This window comes from Poromitra crassiceps (assembly GCF_964638095.1).
Source record: "Poromitra crassiceps genome assembly, chromosome: 5".
Taxonomy (NCBI): Eukaryota; Metazoa; Chordata; class Actinopteri; order Beryciformes; family Melamphaidae; genus Poromitra; species Poromitra crassiceps.
The window spans coordinates 66347117-66367133 of NC_139642.1; the positions used below are offsets into that span (position 1 = coordinate 66347117).

The 20017-nt window shown below is 44.0% G+C and overlaps 1 protein-coding gene across 2 annotated transcripts in view; it reads left to right on the plus strand.

Annotated features, from left to right (window-relative positions):
- The window catches only part of smtnl (smoothelin, like), a gene marked incomplete at its 5' end in the record, with an annotated part of 45240 nt that extends 26602 nt beyond the window's left edge, over positions 1-18638 (plus strand). The window contains 9 exons of one of the 2 annotated variants that reach the window (XM_083637950.1): positions 6167-6248; positions 6694-6948; positions 8049-8108; positions 8227-8287; positions 8575-8721; positions 9059-9182; positions 9533-9684; positions 16591-16778; positions 18509-18638. In XM_083637950.1, coding sequence (XP_083494076.1) covers positions 6167-6248; positions 6694-6948; positions 8049-8108; positions 8227-8287; positions 8575-8721; positions 9059-9182; positions 9533-9684; positions 16591-16765 — 1056 coding nt within the window. In that variant the 3' untranslated portion in view covers positions 16766-16778; positions 18509-18638. Of the gene's footprint in view, positions 1-6166; positions 6249-6693; positions 6949-8048; positions 8109-8226; positions 8288-8574; positions 8722-9058; positions 9183-9532; positions 9685-12895; positions 13030-16590; positions 16779-18508 lie in introns of those variants that run through there. The other variant, XM_083637951.1, reaches the window with a different exon arrangement.
- Positions 18639-20017: the final 1379 nt, after the last annotated feature.

A 20017-nucleotide genomic window follows, 5' to 3' on the forward strand; every position in this document is an offset into this window, starting at 1 on the left:
TAGCAGAGGTCACGTCCCCCCGCTCCTCTATGGAGGAGGAGTGGGATGGATGGAGGCCCCCCTGGCTTTCTATTGCAGCCATATGTTGGAGCTCGAGGTCACAGGTTTGTGAAGAGGGAAGGTGGTGGGGAAGAGTGGATGGTAGAAAAATGATCTTCTCCACACTAGGGATGGGCATTTTAAGCAATTTAAATACTTGAGTACTCTCCTTCTATGATGAACGAGTGCTCGAGTACTCGCGTGGGGGGGGGGGGGGGGGAGATGGGGAGAGAGAGGAGAGAGATGTAAACAGAGGCAGAGGGTCAGAGTGACAGATGGACAGATGAAAGAGAAGTGGAACAGCTGGATTAGTCAAAATCATGACATCACAATCATACGACAAATCTTGCCTTCCATTTTCCACGCTCCAATCTAGTGGTTTGAATCCAACAAGTGACAGACAGCTCTCTATTCACCTTGTAGAAGAGATGTGTGTAAACACAATCGGAAGTTCTGGTTGTGTTTACACTTCCTGTGACTCATAAAACTAGTCTTACTCATATGTGAGTCAAACTAGGTTTGAGCAGGTGAGTCAGACTATTTGAGCAGGTAAAACAGCCAGCATTTTGAACAGGAAGTCGTGACACAATGGGTCAACTGTTGTGATGCCATGATGCACTCTCAGGGAGCCCCAGAGGAAAGACATCCTGTCATTTACTTCCCCTAGACATCATAGATGAGTTTCATTTGAAATCAGTGACATTTGGGACTTCCTTCTGGAATTCTGCTCTGAGAAACCAGCCTTGGATTGTTTCCCACGTCTTTACCATTCTCTTCTAATCATCAGGTGCTGTTCCTCCTGCATAGACTATTTCAGCGGAATTCTGTTGCTATGGGAACCGACCGTTTTTTGGACTCTAGTTTATTTCCAGCTATTGCAGTGTTTGTGTGTGCTGTGAGAGATCATCAGGTGTGTTGTGGGAAATTGTCCAATTTCACCTAATTGGTCCATAAAAAAGAAAAATGCATCTTAAGTTGCGCCAAACCAAATAATTGATTTCATACAGCTCTTGTTGAGTGCTACCACCACCCACAGGTATAGAAGAGTAGCACAAGCACCTGGTGGTGTGATTAGTACCTTAATGATGCCCTTGTTGATTTAAAAAAATAGAAGAGAAAGATATGCAGGTAGACACGGTTAGAACAAGTGACAATGCTAACAACAAAGATGGATAAAAACGTTGTAGTTCCACTATTAATTTGAAAACAAATGTCGGTTAATTTGAAAACAAGTGATAAGGAACTTATGCACATCCACTTGTTGGTGCTGAGCCAAACTGTATCACAGAAAATCAAAATTCAGCCAATTCTGCCAATTTCAATATCAGACTGTTAAACGACCACTACAGGTCACCTCACGGCCAAACAAAGCCGTTTTTGTGAAACTACCACATTTTAGGGCTGTGGATCTACAGTACAATGTTTTTAGGCCTGGGCTGTAAAAGGCACGACAGCTTATAGCAGGCCAGACTAAACAACCTCTCAATCCCCTCTCAGCTTCTCCACGGTCAGATTTACTTTATAGAAGTCAGGGACAAAATAAGGATGAAGCAAGACGTAAACACGTTTCCTTTATTTACAGTGCAAGCTCCATATCCGAGATCGGGTCCGGGCCTGGTTCCTTGTGGAGCATCTGTGTGAGTGCAACACGTACACAGCTCAGCTTGGTGAGGTTCAGTGTGCTCTGGAGAGGTGACATGACAGTCTCAGCTCAGCTTGGTGAGGTTCAAGTTTAAGTTTTAAGTTTAAGTTTAAGTTATCCTTTATTTATCCCCATGGGGAAATTCATCCTCTGCATTTGACCCATCCTCTACTAGGAACCTTCCTAGAACTAGGAGCAGTGGGCAGCCACAGTGCAGCGCCCGGGGACCAACTCCAGTTCTTTTGCCAGTACCTTGGTCAGGGGCACTGACAGGAGTATTAACCCTAACATACATGTCTTTTTGGTGGTGGGAGGAAACCGGAGCACCCGGAGAAAACCCACACGAACACGGGGAGAACATGCAAACTCCACACAGGAAGGACCTGGGACGAACCGGGGTTCGAACCCGGGACCTTCTTGCTGTGAGGCAACAGTACTAACCACTGAGCCACCGTGTCATCCCAAGTTCAGTGTGCTCTGGAGAGGTGACATGACAGTCCCAGCTCAGCTTGGTGAGGTTCAGCGTGCTCTGGAGAGGTGACATGACAGTCTCTACTTTTAGCTACTTATCAGCCAACACTCTATCAGTAGCAGCGCACACTCCAATACACACACATCCACCAAGCAGGAGAAACGTGACTTTAGTGAGGAACATGGGCGCAGATGCAAGTGTGTTTGAGTACACATGCTTGTTTGAGTGTGTGTGTGTGTGTGTGTGTGTGTGTGTGTGTGTGTGTGTGTGTGTGTGTGTGTGTGTGTATGCATCCGAGTGCAGGACGCACTGTGTCCTCAGATCGCTTGTCAGTAATGTGCCATGCTGAGTGTTGAGCACATGGCGATCAACAGACCGTGTGTCCTGCCAGCAAATAAGACCTCGGGATTCCACAGAGTTTACGGAAACCTCGATAGCCCGCTATCATGTTGCTCCCATTGACCCACGGTGGACTCTTGATGATCTGAGCTACTTAAGCTGTTGGGTAACCCCCCCCCCCCCCCCCCCCCTCCCCAAGGCCAGGCATGGTTCTGCAATTTGTCTCCCTCCCCCAGTCAGATAGCCAGCTGTTTCCACCTCCCCGTGACTCTCCCCCATATCCCCAACGCCTCCCTCACCTTCTCATGAGTGTGTTTTTTCCAGTAGTCACCCCCCCCCCCCGCCCCCCAGGTGTTTGAACCCCCTTCATGAAATGACACGCCTCCCCTCTTACTGTGCTGCCTTGCTTTAGCACATCACTCCCAGCAGCATTCCTATAGGTTGAGCTCAGCTCAGGACCCCCAAACAGCATATTGTTACTTCACTCCATGTGTGTGACAGAACGAGCCAAAGTCAACGTCACTTCCTGTCTTTCTCTGGGCACCAACGTCTGAAGGAATATGAATGGTGGTGAATGTCTTTTTTGATCCCGTTTGAATTGTCCCACGGGGTACACATGTTAAATTTTGTCAATTTAAAAGATAACTAACTATGCATGTCAAGAAAGTCGCAGTTTGTCCTGAAACTGAAACGTAAGGTTTAGTTTTGTCAATCAGCTGCATCTCGTGTCGCACAACACGTCACACCATCAACAACAATGGACTGGCGGGAGAGACGTCACTTATGCGACTGGTTGTGCGTAGTCTTTGGTTTATAACTTATAGTACCACAGTTTTACCACAAACTGCGACTTTCTCGACTTGCAGTTATCTTTTATATTGACAAACACGACATGTGTACTCCTGTGGCACAATTCAAATGGGATCAAAAAGGTACAGTAGCATATCGCTGCGTTCACCACAATTAATATTTTTTCTGAATTATTTCACGTTAACTCCCTCTAGAACAGAGGTTCTCAAATGTTTTTCAGCCAAGGACCCCTTACAAGATAGAAAATATACCGGGGACCCCCTCATTCTGATTTGTGATTTTGGGCTAAGCTTAATTGTTTCCACGGTAACAGCTGCTGTTGCCCACCAAGAGCTGCGACTCAAAACCAAACCAATATAACGCAATATGAACCAATAAAATGCAACATAAACTAAAACCAATACAACACAATATTTGTTGTTGCTGACCTGAGAAAGTGTAACCTGGGTCAATGGTGCTGCATGCTTTACCCTTTACCTGAGCAGTGTTGTTCTGTGGCTATGAAAGGAGTTGGACTATCAGCACAGCACCCCCATAATGCTTGCTCTGGATTACTGACAGGTGAGAGCCCCACAACCTGTGTGGGTCAGAGTTTGAGATAGAGCAGGACAGCATATCTGCTGTAGAGGATGTTTACTGTGTTTATAGAGAAGAAAGAGAGCCTTCACACTGGCTCTATGCTCATCAGAGAGACAGGAAACAGAAAGACAGGAAACAGAGAGGAAAGAGAGCCTTCACACTGGTTCTGTGCTCATCAGAGAGACAGGAAACATAGAGACAGGAAACAGAGAGGAAAGAGAGCCTTCACACTGGCTATATGCTCATCAGAGAGACAGGAAACTGGCTCTATGCTCATCAGAGAGACAGGAAACTGGCTCTATGCTCATCAGAGAGACAGGAAACTGGCTCTATGCTCATCAGAGAGACAGGAAACTGGCTCTATGCTCATCAGAGAGACAGGAAACTGGCACGGTCAGGCAGACTCTGACATTCCTCTAAGTCTAACATGACTGATGATGTTGACATTATAACTTGATCTGAGTCATTTTAGCAGTCAGGCTGTTCATCTCACACATGTTGCATGCTGCCCATCACTGATGGTGAGTGTGCCAGTGACCGTGGTGCCTGATTAAAAATATCTCTGGTCTTATCCCAGCAGAGGAGATAGCACAGAGCCCTGCTGCCTCTCATCACAGCAGAGGAGATAGCGTGGAGCCCTGGTGCCTCTCACCCACGATGCTGTCAGCTCATTTATCGCCTCCTCTGAAGCAGACGCCATCAAACAGAAGACTTTGAAGTGTGCCGTGTCGAGTGTTGCTGCGCTGAATTGCTGGTTTATTTTGTTTTGTTGTGCTCTGTCTGAAGTCGGCTCAAAAAAGACCATCTGTCGGATACGAGTATGACCGAAAAAGTGAAACGGTCCAACAATGACTCAGAGAACAACAGACATCTGGATTTCTTATTGTGCTCAAACCAGAAGAACATGCTGGCTTAACTCCTTGTCTTTGCTCCAAACACAACATGTTGGTGTATGAGCTCCAAACACAACATGTCGGTGTATGAAGCTCCACATGGAACTAAGTCCTTTCCTGACAGTAAGAAGCCAAGAAGCAAGAGTTTTACTGAGGTTGGTAGGTTTGTTGTCAAATACCAATGACTTCAATGATTACTTCACCAGGTACTCAGATTTCTGCCATTCAAACCTCACTTACCTAGCTTACCACTTACCTACCTCACTTCCAAACCTCACTTACCTACTTTACCACTTACCTACCACTTACCTACCTCACTTTCAAACCTCACTTACCTACCTTACCACTTACCTACCACTTACATAGCTTACCTTAGTTTTGGAACTAAATGTCAGAAGCATTTTCAGCTGCTCTATGACTGAGCATCTGTTCTCAAGCCAAAACATCTCATGAGCAGCAGCCTATTATTATTCCAGTAGGTAGCATAATGATATATGACTTCTTCACTAGATATTTCTGAGTTGGCATGGAATTAGCCAGCCATAGATAGATATCTACGTCTGGTGCACACCTCTTGTCACGTCGTTAAGGACCACCCCCTAAGACCAAAAGAAAATGGGTGACAGGCATATGAATTGACCAACCGTGGACCTGTAATAGAAAAATTGCTGAAATGCCTTGTTGATCCATCAATAATGAGATGCCCGTTTAAAGTGTATATAGGATCCATTAGGCCATGTAGCTTCATCTGACATTCACAAAAGACACAATAACCTCCGTCTGATCACACAAGACAAAATACATGTTATCTCCCTTCAGGAATGCTCTACATGATGGAGAGCATAGTCCACAAAATACATATTAGAAGAGTCATAGATCATAAGCAATCAATCAACAATTTTACTATCACAGACCTCCTTATTTGCATGATGCAACTCGTGGGCAGTACATTTTGAACAATGCACACAGAGAGCCGGACTTCCGCCATGATACTATTGGATCCAGGGGGTTTCATCTCTGATACTATTGGATCCAGGGGGTTTCATCTCTGATACTATTGGATCCAGGGGGTTTCCTCTCTGATACTATTGGATCCAGGGGATTTCCTCTGGCAAAACCTGGAAATTTGATTCAGGCCCTCCGTCGCTGGCAGCGTGCTGACGTAAGACGTTGGGTCTGATCACGTGACTCGATCACATGACACTAATGGAGGTGTGACTTTGACGTTATTGTCTTGTATAGGAGGAGATCAATTCTATGGCTGTTGTTGTAATTATACTGGTCACTAATAGAGATCGATAAAGGTTGCAGAAGATATAATGCAGCTTTAAAAGAAACGGAGGCACTACAGTCTGGTGTTAACCGTGAGTGATCCTCTGTGTTGTGTTTCAGAGCATAGAGCGAGAGGAGCCAATAGAAGTGGACCCAGCTCCAACACATTCTGGACTGGAGAATGGACACTCTGCTGCCACAGGTAACCACATCACACAATAAGAAGAAGAAGAAGAAGAAGAAGAAGAAGAAGAATAGATTTTTGTTCATATGTTTGTGGCTATTTTCCTCATTATCACAGATCTTCTTCTAGTTTACCCATGTTTTGTTTACTACTACACATCACTGACTGAAAGCTGGTTAAACCCTGGACTAGCTGAGGAAAATATGGTTGAGAGAAATGAACAAGTGATGTTCTCTCTTGCCACAGCTACTGACCAAAGCACCTAACCTGCAACTTTTCCAATACAGCTGCTTGGAGATCCAAGCATGCTCAGTTAAATAAAGGTTAACATGTGGAAAACTTAAGGGCAATGGGTTACTTGAGTTATGTTAATTGTTAGGTTAGTTACTAGGTTAGAAATTTGAAAATCTTACTTCCATTAATGTCATAACTTTTATATATATATATTTTTTTATCCAATTAGAAAACTTGATGTTGGTACATGGGAAGACCTCTCCACTTATTGACTTTCCACATGAGCACACAGCCCCGGTTGCCATGCGGATGCCCCACCTCCCCATCACTGCTACAACCAAGATGGCTGAAATCAAGGGCCCCGACTCTCCCAGCAGCCCTGCTGGTTCCCAGTCCTCGCCTGTCTCTGAGGCCTCACCTCCCAGCCAATCAACTGCTAACAACAACCAGCCTCAACCAATAGCAGAGTCCCCTCTTCAACCAGGTGACTGACTGCTCAATCACAGTGAAATCTCGTCAAGCCATCCCTCTCCTTATATCAGATAATTAGGGCTGCACCGATATGAACATTTTGGCCGATATAACAGATATTAACATTGCTGTTATGGGCGATAACTGATATTTACATATTATATTATATTATATTTTTATGTCGATATGATCTGTATAAAAACATATTTCTATGATAATCAAATTTCGTACATACTGGAAAAGCCCATAAATCATACATTTACCGCATTGTTTCTCAATGTGAAAATGTTGGCCGATACCGATAACTGATATTAACATTGCAACATCGGACCGATGCCCATATATTAAAAAAATACTAACATAGGGAGATACCGATAATGATTGCCGATATATCGTGCATCCCTAGTGCTAATACTGCATTCATGTCATATACTGTATAAGGTAGTCTGGCTGGCCAGCCTCCCCTCCCTTCTGTGAGAGTTGTCTGGCTGCACGGAAACAGGCTGCTGGCATAAGCGCTCCCCTGCTCTACAGCTGCTCTCCCATTGGACCGACTGTTTCAGTTGCTGCCGGATGTCCGCTCCCCGCTTATTACAAGCTCTGTCATTGGCTCCGACCATGTCAATCAATCAGAGCGGCTTCCGCTCCCTCCTCCCTGTGTGTCGCTGTAAATAGTGCCCTGCTGCCTCAGTGAAAACAACAACGCTAACTAGCTAGCAAGCTAACGGCAGAAACCTACACGCTAGCTCGTTGCTACACGCTGAAAATGGCAAGTTGGATTTTTGGAAACTATTTTCCAAGGGCACTGCCACTAAGCGCCGCCCATCGCAATCCTACTATGGAGACCTGCGCCGCCAGACTCCTCTCACGGTAGGGAGAGGAGGCTGGCCAGCGAGACTATATAAAATTGCAGACACAATCTTCCAACTAGAAAATACAGTTCACCTCAGCTTTCAGATGGTAAATACTAATTGGGAACTCGGGGTTTGCAGATTAACCCTGATTTCTCCCATTTCCAGGACTAGAATTTGAAATCATGTGAATGTAGCACGAGTTACAAGTGATGCTTAATTGCCACTAACTCACAATCTCCATTGATTTTGTCCCTGTTAGCATCTTGTTTGAAGACATGGACTCCTCCTATCAGGGCTCTGGGATCTCCACCACTTCAAGGTGAGTTTGGCTTTTAGACACACAGGATATATTTTTTGAGATTCTGAATGATGCTGGTTTTCTCTGTTAACAGTCCAAAATGTTAGATTTGACATGATGTATCATTTGTTTTTTGCAGAGAAGGCTTATTCAGCTCCCACTAAGTCAGTGACCTACTCTGGGGTACCACAGCATGACAGGTGAGTGGGAGGTGCTGTGTTTCAGTATAAAAAAAGTCATAATTGAGCTATAGTGATATCTTAGATGATGAACATGTTAGATGTATTAAGGCTGATTCCAATACTGATTCCAATATATTTTTGGACTGATGTAATCTATCAGACAATACATGGCTCCCTCCCCGTCATTCAACACATTGCAGGACAAAGGGAAGTCAAAAATAAATAATGTCAGCTATGAAGTAAAAAGAGAGAAGCATAGGTCAAATTTTTGCTTTGTTTGACCCTTCTGTGCTCCCATCCTGCAGAGTCGATGATGACATCGGTGACAGGTCCGTTGGCCAGGGAGCAGAGAGAAGGCGGGAGCTGGTGAGGTCACAGACTCTGCCACGTAACATTGGTGCTCAGGCCCGTCGATCAATCTTCGAAAGACTGGATTCCGAAGCCAGTAACAGGTAACTACAATCGTAATCAGTGATCAGTGAATCAGTCATTTTGTGATCACAACTCTTAAAATTCTGTTGCAGGACACAACAACTTCCTGGATTTTTTTGTTTGTATGGTATTGTTTTTGTTGGCCATATATCAGGAACTCAAAGATCTCAGTCACTAGGTGCATATGTGTTAAAAAGCTCATAAGGATTGACAGAAAACTTCATCCTGACAGCTTCAAACAAGTTTCAAGTGAACTGTTCTAAGTCATTATTGAGTTATTCCAACATTCTTTCTGGGACATTGTTCCCATCACACCTTTCCACCAATCATGCTCAAAATCCTTCTTCTTCTGTCCAGTCGTCCCAAGCCGGTGGACTCAAAACCCAAACTGAAGCGATCTCAGAGTTTTGGAGTGTCCAGCGCCAGCAGCATCAAACAAATCCTTCTGGAGTGGTGCCGCTCCAAAACCATAGGATACCAGGTAAGACGCTAAATTGATAGCCTAACCTAACCCTAACCCTAAATTGATAAATTGATTGATGTTTCTTATGGATCCTCATTAGTGTACACCGTCGTGGAGACTATTCCTCCTGTGGTTCAGATACTTTGGATTCACTATCAGTTGCTACACGTTTAAAGATTTGGATGTGAATGACATAAGAAATAGAAGTAGCCTATCCTGACTTAAAAGGAAAAGACTTGGCCATGTTTTGCACGGTTTCTTGTGGGGGGTTGTGTGGGCACCAGGCTTACTGCTGCTACGAGCTATTCAGTTCCTGTAGATATAAATGAGATGCTTTCCTCACCGTGTCCTCCTGTGTTTCTTTGTAGAACATAGACATCCAGAACTTCTCCTCCAGTTGGAGCGATGGGATGGCTTTCTGCGCTCTGGTCCACTCCTTCTTCCCCTCTGAGTTTGACTACATCTCTCTGTCGCCTGCCAACCGTAAACACAACTTTGAACTGGCCTTTGGAACTGCAGAGTAAGTGGACAATATGTGTGTTATTTGATTTATGTGTACACATGTTGATGACCATAAAACAGGGCCAATATTGGGAAAATGTTCAAAATGGGTCAGTCAGTGTTATGATGATATGATGGATGTGATGCACTCAATCCCCGTCAGAGTTTCAAAGGAAAAGTTGCTAGCCACAGCTAGGATTTTTGATCATTTTCACTAATCTTCCAAGATCCACAGAATATCTTCTTCTATGACTATGTAAACACAGAATATTTCAAAAGAAAGAAGAGAGGCTCTAATTTATAATTTCGTAGGGTAAAAAGTTTGATTCTACCGTTCTTTAGTTATTGACACTTGAATGTATAGGTAGTGTTCACCAAAAACTGTCCCCAACTGTCCCCAAAAAGCTGAGAAAAATGCATTTTTGTAAATGATAAGTCATGTTCACAGGTCCTGAACCAAATCACATGAGTTTAATGGGAGATACTGCCCGGTGTTACACAAAACTATGCACCCCATATGATTTGGTTTCCCTTTCTCTCCAAACGTGCCTCTGGTCACAACTTTGACTGTAACACCGGTGTGAGAGAGAGATTCAACCCGCACTCATAGAGGGAAAGCGGGGGTCGCGCTTTGGTCTTGCCCGGGGGAGACTGGTTCTCGATGTCTGGAGGTCTGGGGCTCATCTGACGGCTGAAATGTACATGGTGTGAGGGCTCAAAAACAGGATTAGGCTAATAATATAATAATATATAATAATAAGACTAATCTACCTGAGAGGAGAAGTGACTTGTGTACGTTTGCCAGCACCTGGTGAAAACAAAATCCTTCAGCTTTGAGTGTGACGAGTCCGTGTCGCTCGCTCAAAGCTGACAATTTCGGCTCGGCTACAAGATCGGCTCGGGCACGCATTGTGATTGGCTATACAGTACGTCGGGCACGTGGTGGGATTAACGTGGGCAAAATGGCCGACAGGTTTAGATTAGCTAACAAGCTAATGTTATCAGACATGATAGACATTAAAAATATGAATCAGGGTTAGGGTTAGACCCCATTGTGGATCCCAAGCCGAGCACTTCCGGTAGGGCGAGGCAAATCTGTAGGCTGAGAAGATCCTGTACCTGCACCGGTACCAGCGCTTTGAGCTAAGGTGACCAGATTTCTCAAATGAAAATCGGGGACATTTTCTGGTCCACTAGGGGGGCCGGTGCCATGGCACGAGTCCGATACCTCACGAGTCCGACACCTCACGAGTCCGAAAAAAGAGGCTAACTTCCCCCAGACCCTAACCCAAAACCTAACCTCTCCCACCCCCACGCCTAAACCTAACCTCCCCCAGACCCTAACCCAAAACCTAACCTCTCCCACCCCCACGCCTAAACCTAACCTCCCCCAGACCCTAACCCAAAACCACGAGGTGTCGGACTCGTGAGGTATCGGACTCATGAGGTATCGGACTAGGGGGCAGTCCCCGGGGGGCCCAGGGAGGGCTGTGCCCCCCCGGCTTTTAGAAAATTGTGTACATTTTACAGTAAAATGCATCAATTTGGTGCACTTTGAGAGCAAAAGTAAGAGGCTAGATCTATGAAGAACTTTGTGATTTTTAAACAATTGAAAAAGACGCAGTTTACAATGGTTACTAGTTATCTGGCACATTTTACCACAAATTAGACAGCCTAGGTAATTCATGGGAAATAGGCTACTGGTGTATTGTGTAGAGTGGCAGGAACATAGAGAGGGACAACTTCTCTCTTTGACCTCACCAACTGGTGGATAATTTATTTCCACAAAACAAAAACATTACAGTAGTGATTTATTACCTCAGTAAACACTTTCCTTGAGTTTAGGGTGTCACTCACCAGTTTCAAGTATTCAATGGCGACATGACCATATTAACTGCTAATTTAATATTAAATGCTGACAAAATAATAAAAAATCATGTTAATACTAAAAGGCAATTTTAATGATTAAAATTGTAATCTAGAGATAAATAATTGTGTTAATTTAAACCAGGGGTTATCAAAGTTTTGATGGCTGAAGGCCAATTTAGGGAACAGTAGGCTAATGACTAGATAACAATGATCCATCGCCAATCATGTTAAAAATTGTCATTTTTTTCAATAGAGTTTGGTGTACATAAAAACGTTACTGACTTCTCTGCAAAAACGTTTTGAGTTAGTTACTGCACTTACTTACCACCACTGGTAGTTTTACTGTACTTTTAACTATTCAAAACAACTGGGATGGATAACCCGCTGAATGGGGTCCGGTAAACAAGGACGGTAGCAAAAGCAGCAAGCAGACGCCGCCTCTCGTTCGCCACCTCTGGGGCTTCAGTTGCGGGCGGCTGGGTCCTGGGAAAACCACGGCACGGGCAGAGGGAGAACATCTAGCCTACTCTGTGATCTACTCTGTCACACACAGGCAGCACTTTGCACAACGTGCACAACGACAGGCTTTTGTGGTGCCGCAAATGCTCTGTTATCGAGTTTCTTGCCAGTATTATTATTTGACTTTGTGGCCAAAATCGGGGACATTTTCGGGGACAGCTCCAGCCGGGGACAGAGCACCGAAATCGGGGACTGTCCGAAAATCGGGGACGTCTGCACGCTGGAGCTTTTTTATGGAGCTTTGTCTGATGGGATTCCTCTACTTCCTGGTTTTGGGGGACAAATGACGATCGCTTCTGTGTAACTTTGGAAGTGCAGTAGCATTTGATAAGGTGAGTAAGAGAACCATCTATTACATGACGGTGAAAACACGGATTGACATGATATCACGTCAATGGCGGGGAAGCGTTAATTCATTATATAATTGTAGAATTGATCAATACTTGTCTATGGGAAGACCCTAACCTGAACTGATTCTAATGAGACACTTGGTCAGATACACAAGCATGCATGAATGTGAGTGCATGATGATAAAACACATACAGTAGGCCTACGTGTTTTATCATCGTTATCCTGGGTTTCAATGGAGAGTTTTAGTGTCCCTGAAGCTGCTTCAGGCACTTTTCACCCTGACAAGAATACAATTCTGGGAGAAACAAGGTAAAAGGTCAAACTTTAAGCAATTGATTATCGTAACCAGCAGCTTCAATCCCAACAGAACAGTGTTGACTTTCAAAACCCCATATGAGTGGAAACTTGGTTTTAAAACTAACTACTATACAGCACAAAGTCTTTTTTATCCCTTCCAGTAGCTGAGCTGTTTGTCTCGTCTGTGTCTGCAGAGTGAAGGCAGGCTGCGACCGGCTGATCGAAGTGGACGACATGATGATCATGGGTCGCAAACCGGACCCCATGTGCATCTTCACATACGTCCAGTCCCTCTACAACCACCTGCGCAAGTTTGAGTGAAGACCCGGCAGCTGGAGTAAGACATCCCGTCCCTCTACAACCACATGCGCAAGTTTGACCCGGCACCTGGAGCGGAACTCAAAAAGGCAGAGGATCTCCACTCTGCATCTTCTGCTCCTTTCTCATTTCACACTTGACACTTTGCCACCTCGCTGTCTACAGGGCCTACAGGGAGCGCTTCATTCTCTTCATCCAGGGAGGCAAAGAGCAGGCATGGGTGCATTTTGAAAGGACTATGCTGCCCCCTGGTGCCTGGTGACAGAAAGAGAACATTCCTCCACTGTGCCTTGCTCATGGGTGAAGTGCCTCTGTTCTCAAATACACTGGGGAGAAGATTGCGTTATTTGCGTGCAAATTTCCTAGCTGGTAACAGTTATGATGAAGAATTTACACAGATTTTAGTGATTTCATGTATTGTGTGTGTGTGTGTGTGTGTGTGTGTGTGTGTGTGTGTGTGTAGTTGATGTAGAAAGAGCATAAATATACTGTAGCCGTGTTGTATCATAATTATCACCATGCTTGTTTGACAAAGCATGGCAATATTAACATTTAACATTGCACCAAGAAAATGGGCGGGGAGGCGCATATCACAAGGTGTATAAGTGGCACTGAAGAAGAATGAATTAAAGAGTGCATACCCAAAAAGGTGCAGGTCGGCGGTTTGTAAATCTAGAATAAAGAAGAGTAATGAAGACTGCACACTTCTCTCTTGCACTTAAAAACTAGTTACCGGTAATTGGACTATACCGACATGTTTGGGCTGCTGCCTTCTTCAGGATGCAGAGTCAAACTGTCAGAGCAACACCTGTCAATCAGGTCAATCAACAGGTGCAATGGTTCTCCAATCAGGAGCCACAGAAAACATCTCAGTCCAATCAGTGGATTACATCAAACACAAATCAAGACATAGGTTCAAATATACATACTTCTGCATGCGCTGGGACGCGTCATCAGTGATGTTAACTGGGGTCGTGGGGTGTTTCGGGTCTGTCAACATCATACACCCTCGCCCAGTTGACCCAGCCGAGGCCGATTACGACCCCGACCCGCGTCCCAGAAGCAGCCGCTCACGGATCAGCCTTCCTACTCTGTCTGCAACGTTGCCCGCGGAAGGGTTGATCACGCCCAATCCGCTGCAATAGAGTTTAGTGCTACACCGCAGCAGTATTGCAAGACCTTCGGTGCATGGAGGTCTAAGGCTCTGTGGGGTGATTCCAGGCCGGGCACCTCCTTCGTCTCACCAGAACCTCCCGCGGAAAAAGGCAATCCTACCATGCCGTACCATGGGCAGGGAGGATGCCTCAAGGAGGCCTGTGCGCTGCACGTCATTCACCTGCATACAATAATACAAAAGCTCTGAAGAAACAGTCAAAACGTCTGATATCAAGTTAGTATTACACCTCACAGTCCAATACATCACCAGCACAATAATCATCAATTTGGCCTCCCAATACCAGTAAAATAGACACTTTTTGGGCCCCAACATCTATTTACAAATACAGACTAAATAATAAACACAGTTTTCCAATGACAGAGAAATAGCCGAAGAAGGAACCATTCCACCTGTTGATTGCGCACAGGTGAAGCCGATGTATGTTTCACTCTGCACCCTGAAGAAGGCAGCAGCCAAAACATGTTGGTATAGTCCAATTAAATAGTTTTTAAGTGCAAGAGAGAAGTGTGTGGTCTTCATTCCTCTTCTTTATTCAAGTGTCACTGAAGACCTAAATGTTAGACACTTGGTTATTATTGTTTTGTCACGCTGGGGCAGAATATCAATGGAATATTGTATGGAAATGATATAATAATGTATTGTAAAATGGAACTGATTGCAGGCAAGAGTATTTAGATCCAAGTGCTCTGATATTGTGTTATTGAGGTGAGAGGTTGAGAGTATGTCAAATGAAACCAATAAATTGTACTGTTTCACACCCAGCTGTGTTCATTATTGAGCTGTATTGTTATTTGATTGTCTCTTGAAGAAAATATAAACGCACAGCAATACATTTACTTGACTAATAAATGTGTGACCTCTGCTCCAAAGAATGTGCATTTACTGTGATAAAGTGATTCCTATTTGTCCCATGGCGCTGACCAGCAGGCCCGCCGGGGTCAGAAGATGGCAGAGTCAGGACACTCAATCAGTCACTCACTCACGGATGTTTAGTGAAGGGGGCGGGGCTAGAGATAGGAAAAGAGTCGGGATTTGAGGGGTGGGTATGGGGAGTGGCTAGGGGGATGTGGGCGGTGGGAAGGGGGGCAGGGCTAGGGAAAAGGGGGGCCGTAGATGGGCGTCCGGGTAGTGTAGCAGTAGATTCCCAGCCTACCAACACAAGTGTCGCAGGTTCATGCCCCCGTGTTACCTAAGCCTTGGGTCACACTGGGTGCTATGGGCCTTTTTCACAGCGGCCATTTTGTGTCTAAAAGGCAGGGTAAAACACACATTGAACCAACTCACTAATTAGGGCCCCAGCACCGGAACACCTGAATGGACTGGAAGTTGGAAACCCAAATCAATGTATTGGTGCACCTGACTGGCATCCCTCCGCGTTGACCTGTCATGCCTCAATCCGGGCCCTGAGAGACAGGAGCAGAAAGCTTTGCTCGCTCTGAGGATTAGAGAGACAGAGCTGGACACAGTCAGGGATAACCCCTCGGTCTGTGGGCGTGGGGTGTCCCGGGTGGGTACTAGGCTCTAAGAAGTTGCCCCTCCTCTTCAGTCACTGAACACATCACTTTTAAGCGTGACTGCCGGTCAGCTGTCAGCACCATCAGTGAAGGGCGAAGCTCTCTTTGTGGACGCGGACCAGAAGCAGCATAAAGGCATGGATTTTAAGGGGTTATTTGGAGAGCAGGATCACTGCAAAGGTAAGTTAATAGAGGTTAAATAGGATTTATTATTTAGGCTATTGCCTTTAGCTTTAGTTTTTTTAATGCCTTCATTTTCAGTTGAGACACCCCCCCCCACCCCACCCCCTTCCTTTTGGCATATGAATAGGGTTTCATATTATGGTAAACAGTAATCCAGATTGCTTCAAGATGACTGCCTGCCGAAATTTCTTTAAATATAGATTTTCAATAGTAAATTTGAAATTCTCACATTTCGTCATCCCCCATAACCAATAATTTTTTAATTTAATGAATTTACACTGTAAATCTTAAAGGGTATATCCTAAAGTTAAATTCAATATATTTTAAGACCTTTTTTTAAGACCATTTCAATATATTTTAAGCCCACGCCACTTTTGTCACATCAGCGATAGGGGTGTAAATCACAGGTTTCATCACAATACGATATTATATAGATTATTTGGACAACAATACAATATTTGATGAAATGGCAATTAAGACTTTTTAATAGGGACTTAATTTCCCCCAAATTGATTTATCAACTTTTAATGCTTTTCAAGACCCCGAGGATAACCTGAAAATTTCTTATTTTTTCTTGTTCTATTATCACTGTTATTGCTGTTTTATTGGTTTGTTTTATTTTGCTGCTGCTGCTGTTCTTTTTTTGCCTAATAGTTGTTTATTTGTACTTTTTGGTGTGTTTGTTTTTTCCTTATAGATGTCAGGAGGGAGTGCTTGCTGTCCTCCCCAGCCTTCCTGGAGGGCCAGAGGAAGAGGAAGAGGACCATCTTCAGCCGCGCACAACTGTCCGAGCTGGAGCGGACCTTCTCTGTAACGCCCTACCCAGACATCACCCTGCGAGAGCGGCTAGCCGCACACACACACCTGCCTGAGAGCAAGATACAGGTGCTGTACACAAACACACACACACACACACACACACACACACACACACACACACACACACACACACACACACACACACACACACACACACACACACACACACACACACACTCAAAGTATTTTGCATTTTTTTCATTTGCACACTATACAAAACTACATAAAATCCAGACAATAATAATAATAAAAAAAGACAGAATGTGACAGGAGAGGTCAAGAAGCCATGCAATTACATACAATTGCCCTTACAAAGATAAAATATAAAACAAAAGTAAGCTACTAAATAAGCAACAGGAAAATAAACTATAACAAGAAACAGACAAAGAGAAAAAAGAAAAAGCTAAGCTAGCATGATTTAAAAAATCAACCAAAAAAGACAAAAAGCACGTACATAAAATAAACAAAGAAAACCAAACCAATCAATAACAAGCCCCACGCAAAATAAATCAAATCAAATATGGGGGGAAAGACTGAAAAATATAAACCTATAAGTATCGGAAACAATCAAGATGTGACAATGTCTCTACTCTACTTTTTCACATCATAACAAATAAATAAATGAATGAATAAATAAAATCAAGAAATAAGTAATAACACACAAGAAGAACAACAGCAACAGTCGGCAGCAGTAATGAAATACAGACAAAAAACTCCAAAAGGACAGAGGAGCGATTGGCTGACAAGAGATTATTTGATCGATGTGATAAATTAGCTCACAAAAACTATCAGCGTAGATCCGGGAACATTGGTCCTGAATGCTTCCCCGATGTGATAAAAAAAAAGAAAAAAAGAAAAAGATATATATATATATATATATATATATATATATATATATATATATATATATATATATATATATAGTACTATACAGTAGATCGATTTCTGGCTTTTTCTGATTGATCTTTGCTCTCCATTATAATAATATCAATAACTGCAAGATGGAGGAGTGACAAGTCATATCACCATCCCTTACAAAAAAAGGGAAATGCATGTGGTTTGCCACATTGTTGTCCTTTTTTTATCAAGTTTATTTTATTTTATTTTAAATCTGATAAATCATAAAAAACAAATACAGAGAACAACAATCAAACTGCATACATGATCAGACAGAGACAAATACAACGTATAACCCCCTCCCCACAGGTCCCTTCCCCCCAACTATACAGTTCAGATACAGTACATACAAAAAAAGAAAAGAAAATAGCAATGAGATCACCGTAAAAGATCTTTTAGCAAGTCAGCCACACAATACCAATTGGACAGCAAAGGCTCCGAAGCTCCGTTAATTCGGGCTGTCGAAATTTCTAAATAAAGAATATCCAAAAAAGTAAGAATCCATTGTTTAATAGAGAGTGAATGGGGAGGCTTCCATCGCAATGCAACCATTTGTTTGCGGCTGTCAAGCCAGCCAAGAGCAGGCGCTTTAAAAATCTAGTGAGACTGAGCCCTGACAAGTAATTTAAAAGTATGGTGGGAACCGCCACATTGTTGTCCTTGAGTTTTCTTGGACCCATGATGTGATGGTCATAAAAACCCTTGGAGTTTGACATTTCTTCACAGAATTGCCCTTTTTTGTACTTTTTTTTTTTTTTTGTACTTTTTTTTTTTTTTTTTTTACAATTTTGTGGAATAGGCCAAGAGATAAATAGCACATACCACACAGGTTACATGACAACCCAGAGAAATACCACATATCACACAGGTTACATGACAACCCTTGCCATTTTCCACAGGTGTGGTTCCAAAACAGAAGAGCCAGAGGCATCAAGACCGGGAGACTCCCCAAGTCCACCAGGACAGTCCTGGGGGGTAGAGGGGCTTTGGAGCCCTGCAAGCCCAGGACCTGGGTCCCCTCCCCTGGGGCTGTCTCCTCCTCCTCCTTCCCCACTTCTACCACCAGAGCAGACACATCCAGGCCGGAGCAGAGCCACCCCTGTGAGGACGGGCCGCAGATCTACTCCGACTGGATCTCATCATCGTCTCTCCACCACCAGCCTGCGCCCAGCTCCCCACACCTCTCAGAGTCTGTTCTCTGGGAGGAGGAACAGCAGCAGCGGTCACAGTTCTGGCCTCGCCCCGGTTTCCCTCCCCCGGCTGTCGCGAGGCAGCCTCACCACCACTCACCCTCCTCCTGCTCCTACCAGGACGTCGGCTTGCCCCAGGCCTTCCGGAACTACAAGCCCCAGAGCCTGGGGCCGCTTGGGGCCCACCAGGCCAAGTACAGAGGCAACGCTATGGGTGGAGGTCACGCCTCTGTGGACCAGGTAGTCCCTTCCCACCCACAGCAGCCGATGTACTGGGATGTCACCCAGGGCCAGGCCCACCATCACCATCACCCACAGCTGGGACCACAGACGTCCATGGGCTACATCTCAGACCTCATCTACAACGCTGCTGTCGTCACCAACTTCCTCGAATTCTAAGCAGCGTTCAATCTTGGGAGTGGAGCAGCAGCTGTGGAAAATGTTAGTAATAGTTGATTATTAGGCTACTGCTTTTCATATCCCTTCACAACACTGTCTGTCACAATCAAAGCAAAACTATACATTCCACTTCACCCAGCAAAGTGATGTCCATGTCTGTTGGACTGTTGCCATGTGTCATGTTGGTGTCAATGGTTTGTCTCTTTCCTTGTTTCTTCCTGATTCCTGCTCATGTGTTGTGTGTCTTAGGGAATAAATTGATTTATTTCAGCCCACTGTTGAGTTCTGTGTCAACTCTTTCTTCTTTTCTTTTTTCAGAATCACTTTCAGAATCAGACTCAGAATCACTTTTATTGCCACAGTATGCAAGTTACATACGAGGAATCTGTCTTAGTGTCTGTATGCAGCGTAGCGGTCACATCAATATAGAGAGATAAGAAGTAGGAAGATAACTAAAGACAATCACAACGTTGCAAGTGCAATCAAATCGAGTAAATATATACAATATGAACATGAGTGGTGAAGTGTTCTGTGGATGATAAATATGAATTTACGTTGAATTTACATGAGATTTACAGACTGAGTTAAATAGACGTTAAATAGGCAGTGGATTTACATGAATTTACAGTCGGAGTTAAATAAGAGTTTACATTAAATGTACATGAAATTTACAGGCTAAGTTAAATAGTCATTAAACGTGCAGGGAATTTACATTAATTTACAGTCCCAGTTAAACAGGCATTAAATTAGATATGATTTACAGTTTTATGGGGGGTGGGGGAGTTATTTATGAATGAGTTATTTATGAATTTTCTCTAA